The sequence below is a fragment of the Mus caroli genome, chromosome 1 (genome assembly GCF_900094665.2).
Source record: "Mus caroli chromosome 1, CAROLI_EIJ_v1.1, whole genome shotgun sequence".
Taxonomy (NCBI): domain Eukaryota; kingdom Metazoa; phylum Chordata; class Mammalia; order Rodentia; family Muridae; genus Mus; species Mus caroli.
The window spans coordinates 58,642,099-58,653,864 of record NC_034570.1 but is presented as its reverse complement, the minus strand read 5'-3'; the positions used below and the strand labels follow the sequence as shown (position 1 = coordinate 58,653,864).

The 11,766-nt window shown below is 41.6% G+C and overlaps 1 protein-coding gene across 3 annotated transcripts in view; it reads right to left on the bottom strand.

Moving 5' to 3' along the window:
* Positions 1-9,853, bottom strand: part of Ccnyl1 (cyclin Y like 1) — a 37,858-nt gene extending 28,005 nt beyond the window's left edge. Inside the window, exons 1-2 of one of the 3 annotated variants that reach the window (XM_021171835.2) lie at positions 9,629-9,853; positions 8,905-9,092 (exon numbers count right to left, since the gene is read on the bottom strand). In XM_021171835.2, the coding sequence (XP_021027494.1) occupies positions 8,905-9,092; positions 9,629-9,678 (238 nt within the window). In that variant the 5' untranslated portion in view covers positions 9,679-9,853. Of the gene's footprint in view, positions 1-8,904; positions 9,216-9,628 lie in introns of those variants that run through there. The other 2 variants (XM_021171845.2, XM_029478913.1) reach the window with 2 other exon arrangements.
* Between the last annotated feature and the right edge of the window lie 1,913 nt (positions 9,854-11,766).

The window sequence follows — 11,766 nt, the reverse complement described above, 5'->3', positions numbered from 1 at the left end:
TAATGAGATCTGATGCCCTCTTCTGGTGTGTCTGAAGACAGCTACAGTGTACTTACATATAATAAATAAATAAATCTTTAAAAAAAAAAAAAAAAAGATGTACTCTTACGGTTCTAAAGGTGAAATCTAAGAAGGCTGTGATAAAGGCAGTGACAACATGTCATAGCGAGGTATACATCCCGAGGCTGGCCAATTAAGGGCAACTCTCGAGACTTCTCAAAAGCCAGGGAAGAAAAGCAAACGTGCTGGCGAACATTAGCTAGTTAGAAGATGCAGTGGCTCACTGGAGAAAAGCCTTTCCAGCAAAGACAGACAGAGGGAAGGAGGAGAATCAAATGGACTCTGAGTTCACTTAATTCCCAGGTCAACCTATACCTAGCTTACTCTCTTTGAACTCCTTGCATGGATTCTGAGATTTTGATGTATAATTGTAAACAGTTATGTTTACAGTACATACAGTTAGTACTATGGATCACATTAAAAATGAGATGGGTAAAACTCCTCCTTAACCAAGAATTAGAGAAAGCTAAAGTAATGCTTCACTTTATTTTTTTTTAAAGATTTATTTATTTATTATATGTAAGTACACTGTAGCTGTCTTCAGACACTCCAGAAGAGGGCGCCAGATCTCGTTACGGATGGTTGTGAGCCACCATGTGGTTGCTGGGATTTGAACTTTGGACCTTCGGAAGAGCAGTCAGGTGCTCTTACCCACTGAGCCATCTCACCAGCCCAATGCTTCACTTTAAAACTACCAATAGATACACTCACAGTCATTAACCTTCAGTTATGTTTCTTATGCATTCCTTAAACATCAGTTCTTGGGTTGGGATTGTAGTTCAGTCATTAGGTACCTGGTCCTAGCACATCCAAGGCCCCTGGGCACTGAATCACAAGAAAATAAACCCTCTTAACAGTTCAAAACAACAAAGCCTCTTTTCAGCTCACAACTTGTGCTACAATAAACAAACAAACAAACTCAAACTCAATCCTCAAACTCAATGTTTTTTAGTTGAATAATTATATAATGATGAGTAAGTGTTATCCCCACTTTAGCTTAGCCAATCCAAAGTTGGGGATTTAGACATAAAATGCTGTCCTTATGAGTACATAGTACTCCTTTTTGTATACTATATTTTAAAAACTCCTTAAGAAAGTTCTTCAAGCCAGGTAGTGGTGGCGCACGCCTTGAACTTGTATTCCAGCACTCGGGAGGCAGAGGCAGGCGGATTTCTGAGTTCGAGGCCAGCCTGGTCTACAAAGTGAGTTCCAAGACAGCCAGGGCTACACAGAGAAACCTTGTCTCAAAAAACCAAAAAAAAAAAAAAAAGTTCAAGTATGGATACACAAATGGCTAATTTCCATGGCTCACTATGCAGCTTTCTAAAGAAGGCACACTGAGGTATAGTACCATTTATGTCAGCTTTCACTCCTGTATAAAGCCTATAGGAATTATATTCACTAGGGATGCAATGACAATTTGCACAGTGTTTTGAGAGAATATAAATTTTATGTAGCTACCAAAGTTTGCTATGTAACTTACCCTTTCCACTTATTGTAAATACATTTTGCTATTTTATATAGAATGGAAACAAGTCAGTAGACTGTGACCCTATACTTACATTATATGCACAACACATTTCTGTACTCATCAGCTCCATTCCCTAGAGCCTATGGAGATACTGATAAATCATACAACTCTATTCACCCTTCCAAGACAACTATGAACCAAACAAAGCACTAGGCTCTATAAACACACACTCTCCACACACTTATGGATTTAGGAAACCTTTAGAAAGCTTAAAAGGGGCTGCTGAAAGCTCAGTTGGAAATGCAGAAGGATGGGGAACTCAGTTTGGAGAGCTGGCACCCATGTAAATAGCCAGCTTGCATCTGGGATCCTAGTGGCAGAGAGGTAGTGACAGGCAGATCTCTGAACTCACTTCTCAATCAGCCTAGACTGTCTTAAATAAGTACAGCAGGAATGAGGAAGATGAAGCCTTTCCTCCATTGTGAACTTATACACACGTATACAAAGACACAGCCTCTATAAAGAAGCCTCTAAGAATGTTTTCAACTAGGACAAATATCTCAAGACAAGGATTATAATTAAAATGATAAGATCCATTATTATTGAATTATCAATTTTAGTTGCAATTTAATTTGAAAGCAAAGGTAGGTAAATAAACTGTCTTTCCTCAACCCAAGATTCTATAAGTTGTATGATTTACTTTAATTATACATGTCAAGAATACTAAAAAAACATGCAACTTAGAATAACTCAATGCATTGCTAAAGGCTAAAAATGTTAAAATTGTGCAATCATACCCCATCACAAAAATGTCCTTATCAAAATCAAGCACTTGTGAAAAGGCTCAGTCTCACAGACGAGCCCCTTCATCCCTTAACATTATACAGTACTAGTTTTATGGCTTCGAACACAGACACTCCAAGATCCAAGTTGTACTGCCAACTGATGAATCTATCACTGAGTCTACATTTTGCATCATTAAGTAATTCTTACTTGACAGCCTCAAGCAAGCTTACCGCAGTAGGTCAATCTAGAGCTCACTCCTGCCCAGTTTTTCTAACCTCCAAAGATCATATCCACTTCTGCATCTGCCTCTCCATCAGTTTTGTCTTGCCCTGCTTTAATTTCCAGTCTATGTTTTAAAAGCTGTAATTATTTATATATTGAAACTTTCTTCCTTGAGAGCATTTTACTCAAATTTTAAAGATCATTTCTGTTACACACTTATTATTTCTGCTTCATTGTGTACTCCTCAATGTTACTGTCTGAACACCAAATCTTACTATCCTAAAAACAGAAGGACGAAAAGTGGCATCGGACCCAGCCCACTTTGGGTCATCTTCTGTAAGCGCTATGCTGATAAGTTCTACAACTGGAATTTACATTCCTATCCACCATGTCTTACTTGTTAAAACCTTAGAAAACTCAATTTATAGTTCTTAGTAGCTTTCTTCTCATATGTAAACCAGCTATGATTCCTGTACTGCCTAACTCAAAACACTGAGAAGATAAAATGAAATATACAGGACACACACAATACTTTACAAAATTTCCACACCCACAAAAGCAAACAAGTAAATGGTGCCATTTCCTTGGTAAATACATATACCAAAGTAATTCTTAAGACAAATATATAAGTGCTTTGGCTCAACCCTATATAAAAGGGCATATAACATAATCACTCACACGAGGTCAAGAATGTCACAATGTTTTGTTTTGTTTTTTTTAAAGAAGCAAACACTTATTTCCCCATAGACAATAGTCTCCCAAATAGATGACCTCTCCCTACCACTCCTCCATTCATGCACTACACCCTGACGGTGGCTCTAACCAGAGCTCTGATTTATTTTATGCTCCATATTTACTTTTTTGCATACTTCATAGTTACTTTTACAGATACGAATGCACAGTCATGTGGATAAGCCTGTTTGTTTTACCTGTCCCTTACTGCATGAGTTGCTGTCAATGCCATCTTTTTTTTTTTGGTTTTTTGAGACAGGGTGACAGAGTTTCTCTGTATAGCCCTGGATGTCCTAGAACTCATTCTGTAGACTAGGCTGGCCTCAAACTCAGAAACCCACCTGTCTCTGCCCCCCAAGTGCTGGGATTAAAGGCATGCAACACCACTGCATGGCTGTCAATACCATCTTAAGGAAAAGAATACAGCAAGAACTTTGAAGATATATTGTTTCATATATCTTTGGTATAAATTCCTTAAAGTAGGGTTTCTAGACTAAATAAGTTAGCAATATTGTTACTTTGCTAAATTCTCCTTCACATTAGTAGTTAAATCATTTTGCATTTCCATCAACAATATATGGCTATAACCCCCCCTAGCAACCGCACTAAGTACTGTCAGATGTTTGGATTTCTCTCCCACTCTACCAAAGAAACTGAAGCAGTTTTCATTCCTGCCTCTCAAGTGTCAAGTTTACAGATCCCCTGCCTTCCTCTGTCACTCCATTAGCATGTCCATCCATCTTTGTTACTTTTAAATTTACTTAATTTATGTAAGTCAGTCTGTTTTAGACCCCAGGCAATACTGCTGTTCTGGTCTAGTCACCATGGCTTTCTGTAATTTACTGTCCAGTCCCCCACCTGGTTCCTTGCATACGTCATAGTCATAGTCTGGTCTTTTTCATAAGGAACTTGGTTCCCCTGGGTATAATCTTCCAGTGGTTTCTCATTACAACCAAAGTCCACATTGTTGTCAAGATCAATTTACCATATAAAGGTCTAATCCATCATTTCTCCAGGTGTCCCTCTCTCTTCTGTAGCATTCTGTGTCTCTTCCTTTCAGTCATTTAGAGACACAAGTTTGTTCCAATATGAAAAGCTCTCAAGAGAGTTGTCTACAAGGCAGTCTCTCTTCACCCCCACTGCTTCCTTTCCTTTTAGGGCAGTTCACATATCACTTAAGGACAATAATCACCTTTAATCACCCCAGTGTAAAATTGTCCCCATTCCCAATCATTACCCTATCTGACTTTCTTCCTACCAGCTCAGCACATTCTTGATGATTCATAGTCTATCTTTGAATCTACCTGTCTTTAGAACAGAAGGATCAGGTATAGGGAGGAACTACCTTCCCTATCACTGTCTCTTTCTGGAATACTGCCTGGTTATTCAAAGGTGTTCAATAAATGTTTCAGGGTACTCAAAGCAGTTAAGTATCTTTCAGTTTTCCAATATTTCTAGATTTCATCTAATGCCGTTTCTTGATTTTTTTTTTTTTTTTAACCTTAGATCAGTATTACTGACAGAGCTCTTACACCAGTATCTATTTAGAATTAAAGACTTGAGATAGTCTACTAAGAATCACAAAATCTAGATCAGGAATTTTAATGCTAGTAAAAGGCCAACATTACCATCAAATTGTCATCAGAAATAAATGCTTTTAATGCCAATGACACAATATAAGGACCAAAATCAAAACAGTAAATATTCTGAATTCTATCCAGAGGCAGAATGCACCTGTCATCAAATGTGTTACCTAGGAGAGTCTGTATACTTTTACCATAAAGGACAGATGTATCAGACACCCCAGCTATTGAATGTACACTCAGCAGTTAAGATAGAGCATGCCATAGAGCAGTATGCACTGGCACAGGATCGTGCACTCTGGAGAGAAGCACTGTTCTAGGAAAAGGAAGCAGCGCACACAGGTGGATCTCAGTTCTATAAAATGAAATGTTCGATTTACAGGCATATGAAAGGTTCAGGAAGCAGCAGCACCCAAATATTAATAAATGTTAGCTTTGATGATTGTGAACAAATCGCTTGTGTTTTCTGTATCTTACCAACATGTCTTTTTAAAAAAATGGTTAAAAGCTACTGGCCAGGGGAGTTTTTGCTCAGAGGCTTTCCCACATCATATTTCTTTTTTTTTTTTTTTTCAAAGAAGAAAAGTGTTTTAATGTGTATCGGCCAAATTAAAATAAATTCACTCAAATGAGTTCTATAATAAAATACTCGTACCTTCTTACAATACTTATTAAAGGATACTGTGAGAAAATGACTTCATTTCTCAATTATCTTCTGGATTCAATTATTCAGCAGTAAAAAAGACTGAGACTAAATAGTAATAATTACACAGAGAAGTAAGCATTTTCTAATACTTTAATACTGGATAAGGCCTGAAAATAGAGTGGTTAAATTTCACTGTTTATCAGTCTCATCTGGTGCAGATGTTTTGATCTTAGCATTTGCATCACAATCAGACTCACATCTGGTACATTCTGATGACAGANGGACTCCTGCTCACAGATCTGCCACATTTACTATATCCAAATAATTTCTTGGGTATAGACTATTTGTGGGTATAGTTTCCTCGATGTGATCAAGCACTGGGGTATGACTTGAGTTTCCTCACATANACACCTATGTCTTCACAGGCTTTATGCATGGCACAAATTTGACACTGAACCAACAAGGTAGTTGACTGATGGCTTTTTCACATTTGACAGTGGAATTTTACTCCAGTACAAATTCCCCAACTGTGACTAAGGTATGAAAATAATCTGAAGAATGTACCATATTCTATATATTCTAGCACTGATTTACAGGAACCAATGAAGAATTTAACACCAAAAATAAGAAAAAATAAAAAACCTTCCCAATATTCATCACATTCAGTGGGTTTCTCTCTGGTATCAATTCTCTGATGCTGACCAAGGAATAAGCTATGACTGAAGACATCATAGCATTCAGTACATACCACATCATATTTCTAATTCTTTCCCTACTATCACCCTTCTAAGGGATGGGGAGAAAGGGTCACTTGAGAGAGCATGAGAGCTGCATGAAAGGCTGAGAAAGAAAAAGCCTTAGTATCCTTACTCTGCTCTAGTTACTCAAGTCACTTCCCGTCAGTTATATCAGACACAGTGCTAGAGCCAATGGTTAGGGACTACTAATCGAAGTCCAGAAAGTGACTTTAAATGCTCTACATGTTTCAAAGGAAAATAGAACATCCTTTATGATTTTATCTAAAAAAGTCAAAACAATTCCTCATTATAATAAAAAGCTACCTTTAAATCTAAATAAATATTTCTCAGATTCCAAGGAAACTTATAAAACTTTTTTCTAAAATAAAGACATTAAATGAAAATTTTCATGTGTTTATATATATTTGGTGCTCTGATGAAATGTCAGTCAAATGCTGACATTTCTTATCACTGTAGTGAATGCCAAAGAATTTAATTTGACAGTTTTGGCAGCACTAAGGATCAAGCCTATGAGTTTATATTTGCTATACTTAAAACTAGTCCTCCAGATCTAAAAATGAAATTTAGAGAAAATACTGAACTGAAATTTTAATGGGCACATTAATAAACTAAAATTCTATGATCACACACACACTTGTTTTACAAAAGCTTCTAAGCATTTCCTGTCCTATAACTTTATGCTGACATTCCTCTTGCCAGCCTTTCTTAATGTTGTCAAAGGATTCTCAGCTTCAGCTCACAGTTAGCAGAACAGACCCACTTACACGATCAACGCAGGTCCCACTCTTACCTGCCCTTTCCTTTCCTCTTTACTGAGAGTACATATGCGATACGAGATCTAAGGAAAGAAAGGTTGCCTCTGCATCAGCTAACTGAGACTAAGACGGGGAGGACCACGTACCACATGTTCTACTGTACAAGTCAAAATACAATAGACATTTTGACAAGATTTTTTTTCCTGTTAAGAGTCCAACTCAGCACATCTTCCACCTCCACAGCACATCTTCCACCTGCACAGTTTAGAGCAGTTCTATGCAGAAGCAGTTTCAGTCAGATCTTAACTTTGCATCCTCATCAACAATACAGTGAGAATGCATACAGGCTTCCTTTGTATCTGGGAGGAACAAATAGGCATACATGATACTGTGCTGTAATCCCTCAAGAATTATAAAAAGGTCCTATTTGGACTCTCACTCAACACTACCCATATACTGTTTGTAAATCCAGAGGCTTAACTTACAACATTGAAACAGAACAGTTTTCATAAACACACACTCCACTGTTTAAAGATACAATTACCTTTACATTCTTTTACAATATTTGACTATTACAGAAAGTTACAAAAGTGTATCGATCATGGGCCTTAAGTTATTCTAACATGAAGACACCAACAGTCCAACTAAGGTTTAAAGAAACAACTAGAGGACAGTCCTCCACAAAAAGGAACTCATTTGTAGTGAAGCCAACAAGCCAATGTGGCTTAAACATTTCATGATACTTTGTCTTATAGATCTGTAGCCTTCATTCAATAACCACACTGCTATCTAGAATTACTTTTTACCCAATTCACAGATTTTCAAAAATTTTATAATTATAAAACACCAAGTATTTCCTCTTCTCCCTCCTACCTACCCAGCCAGCTCACCCTGCAATGGATCAGTTTTCGAGCTTCAACTTTCTCAGCACCAAGTAAGAATCTCCAGGCTGAAGGTGGGGAGGGAAATGGAGCCATAGAAACAAATATTACAGGCACCCGCAGGGGGCTGTCTTCTTAAATCCCAAACCTTTACATTACTAATTTAAAGCTAAATTTAAGCTTTTGGCTCCATTTAAACGCCCGATGAACAATCTCTCCCCACCCTGCTCCTTTGGAAGAGGTAAAATAAATGAAATTTGTTAAATGGCGATGTATTTACCAAAATGATAATTTTAAAGCGAGCAGAACTACTCCTTGTTAGGGAGGGGAAACAGTACTTTTCTGAAGCCTGGAAAGAAACTGGCATCTTTCACAGAAGTCTCCTCTTTCTGTGTTCCAACTATAACTGAAAGTAATAAAGCAACCTTTATTATTGAGGCTACTTTCAAAATCCTACTTAATATCATACACATTTTTGTGGCAATCTCTACTTGAACGTAAATAAGAAATCGTTAAACATGCTGAATCTAGATTGCTCTAAGTATCAGTTACTCAACTCGTTCAGAGCAAGAGGATCATTAGGCTCTTACCTTGGGTACCATCTGCCTAAGAAAGGACAGAGAGAGATGGGATGGCTATTCTGAGGTTAGGGGTACCTGGGAGTTTTATTAAGAAAAGGGGCAATTATATAGTCTCTTGAAGTCTTAAGTTCCACTGGACGGTACACAGCAGTACAAAGAGGAAGCGGTGCCGGTTACAGGGTCCCGGGTCAGAACGAGAGAATGGGAAGAGTGAAGAACTGGGGTGGGAGAGAAACTGGCCAGACGCGGCCGAGAAAGAATAAGGGGTGGGAACGCGAGCCACAGCCCTCATTCCCGGTGCCCAGGCCTGCGCCAGGAATAATCCCGGCAGGAAGGAACCCGAGGCGGCGGCCGCCTCCCAGCGGGACCCAGGGAGTCGGTGGAGGCCAGAGGTGCGCCACGGCCCGGACGCGCCCGCTGCCTCCTCACCTTCGGGCATCTCTCGGTCGCTGATGTGCTGCAGGTGGTGGCCCTCGCCGGCTCCGAAATCCAACTCGGCGGGCTCCACGGCCGCAGCGGGCGCCGGCGCTACCGCCACCGCGTCCCCGGCCGCCGCCTCGTAGACCTCGGACTCGTAGTCGGGCTCTGCCGGCCCCGCGCGCCGGCCCAGCTTGGGGCTGGCATTGGGGGACACGCAACAGGTCAGCGTGTTCCCCATGGGGAGCGTCCGCTCCGCTCGGCCGACGCCTGCGCCTCCGCTCGCCCCGGACTCCGCGCCCGCCCCCTCCCCCAACAATGGCGCGGTCGGCGCCGGCAGCCCCGGGCAGAGCGGGGCTGCGCCCGCCCGCACTCGCCGCCGCGCCCGCTGCGCGCCCGCCCGCCCCGCCGCCCAGCCCGGGGCAGGGCTCCGGCCTCGGCCGCACCCCCGCCGGCTCGCCGCCGCCGCCTCCCCACAGCGGACTAGTCTGCGAGGGCGGCGACCAGCCCGGCTTATTTAAAAGGGGTGGGGACCCGACAAGCGCTGGGAGACGCAGCCACTGCGGGCCGAGAGCGCGGCCGGAGCTCCTCCTCCTTCCGTCGCCGCCTCCGAACTGAAGGCCGCTAGCCGGCTCCTGCCAACCGGAACGCGCTCCGCGGTCACCTGGTGATGGGTAGCCAATCAGACCCAGACTTCCCTCCACACACCCGCCTACGGCCCAGGCACGTGACTCACAAAGCCCCGCCCCGTCCCTCAAGCTGAGCCGCGCGAATTCTGGTTTCCATTCATCTCGAGCTACGGCGAGTCGGGCTCCTACTGGGGAGCTGCGACAGTTTGGTGGTACTCGAGGCCGCCCTTCAAGGCGGGCCCCGAAGGCCCGGCCTGGTGAAGAGTTGGTTTTGTCAGCAGTTTGGTTTCTCCATGTTTGACAGCTTCCCTTTGCTCACCCAAGTAAGTTGCACCGGACTTAGCCGGTTATATATGGCTAAATGCTCTTCTCCTGTCTTCCCAGTGTTACGTTTTCGCTTGCAACTTGGCCATAGCAACCCCGGGGCTCGCTCCTTACTCTCAATAAAGAGTTGTGACTGTGTCTTGCATAAAACCCGAGGACACGTCACTCTTCAATTTCCTCGTACGTCAAATAAGGACCAAACTCTCGGTTCAGAAAAGCTGGGAGCCAGCAACTCCGGTTGCGCTTGTTTTCTGCCATCACAAGACAGGAGTTTCCAGATTTTGTTTCTTTAACTAGCAATGCAGAGAGCAGTTTTCTCCACAAAATAGAGAACCACACTGTGGGGTGCCCACAATCCTAAGTGATGGGGATGGTAGAGAGCAATTGACCTTTAGCATGCACCAAGTATTGCCAACCATGCCAACCGAGCTCCCTTAGCTCTAAGTCTAAAGAGCAGTCCAATGTTCGATCACCCAGATTTTCCTGCTCGGTGGCAGGGTAGGGGGAGCTGGAGTATGCAGAAATTAAGTAACTTTCTCAAGGTTACATGACAAGTTTACTGCTAGTGTAGGAACCAGAATAGTCTGGATTCCAGGTTTATCTCCCAGTACCTGTGAAAGGAAGTCACACTTAGGGAAAATGACAGAGACTGTTTGTTAGTGCTTGGTAGTGTTCAGTTTAAGGAAGAGCAATCTTTTCACTTGGGGATTTTAAATATCTTCCCTAATTGAATCTTCGAGTTCATTTCTGTTCCCGAAGTCCAGCAGTCCAGGCTCCCAGTAAATTTAGGCAAATGAGAAACAGAGATTTGGAGAATCTAGCTGTACGAGTTCACACTGCTGCTCTTGGAGTACAAACACAAATATCTGACCCCAAAGTCAATGAGGTTAAGAGTTTAGTTGTTTTCTTTTAATGTATATATTTATTGTATTTGTATGAGTACACTGTAGCTGTCTTCAGACACATCAGAAGAGGGCATCAGATCCCATCACAGATGGTTGTAAGCCATTATATGGTGGCTAGGAATTGAACTCAGGACCTCTGGAAGAACCGCTGAGCCATCTCTCCAGTCCAAGAGTTTAGATTTTATAGTGGAAATAATTGTTGAACATGAAGTTCAGAAGTCATTATCAGGTGTATTTAAGACTATGTGATTCTGGGCAGTAAGAAGGAAGGGAAGAAAGGTCCAGTTGAGGAAGCATAGTCTTTGCCTAGGAAAGAAAGACCGCTCCAACAAAGGGCACTGGTGACTGAGTGGACAAAGAACTCATTTCCTAAGTGAAATAGGAAGTACTTACCCATTGGATATGGAGGGAGAACAGAAGTAGAAGGCAAAAAAAAAAAAAAAAAAGTCTAAAGTTCTGATTTAGAGGGTAGGCGGGTTTTGATGCCGCTCCCCTAGACAGATAAAGAGAAGAATAAGTTTGGAGAAGAAAGTTTTTGACATTGTTAAGTGTTGTATGACAATGAGTCCTAAGTGGAGAAGAAGGCAGAGGGTCTATAACTAAAGAAATTTTCTCTTAAGATGGGAGAAAAAGCAAGATGAATGTACTTTAATACTAAAAGAGTAAGAGCCCATGAGCACAACACAATTCCAGACTTCAAAGAAAAGGAGGAATTAATAAGTGATGTCCCCAAGAAGGCAGAAATATCTGCAGTCCAGATCTGGGAGAGGTAAGCTTTGGGAAGCAGAAGCAAGCAGGGAGAAAAGACATATGTGACATGAGACATTGCTGGTAGAGAAGTTTCAGGAAAATTCACTTTGTGACCCCTCTTTTCCTATAGGTTACAGTTTGGAAAATAACTGGGGGAAATGGAAGTATGAGTAGAAGTTTGTATCTCCTAGAAATCATATTATATTTAATGAAAACCAAATGCCATTTTACTGACTAGTTTTCTGTCAACTTGACACAAGCTAAAG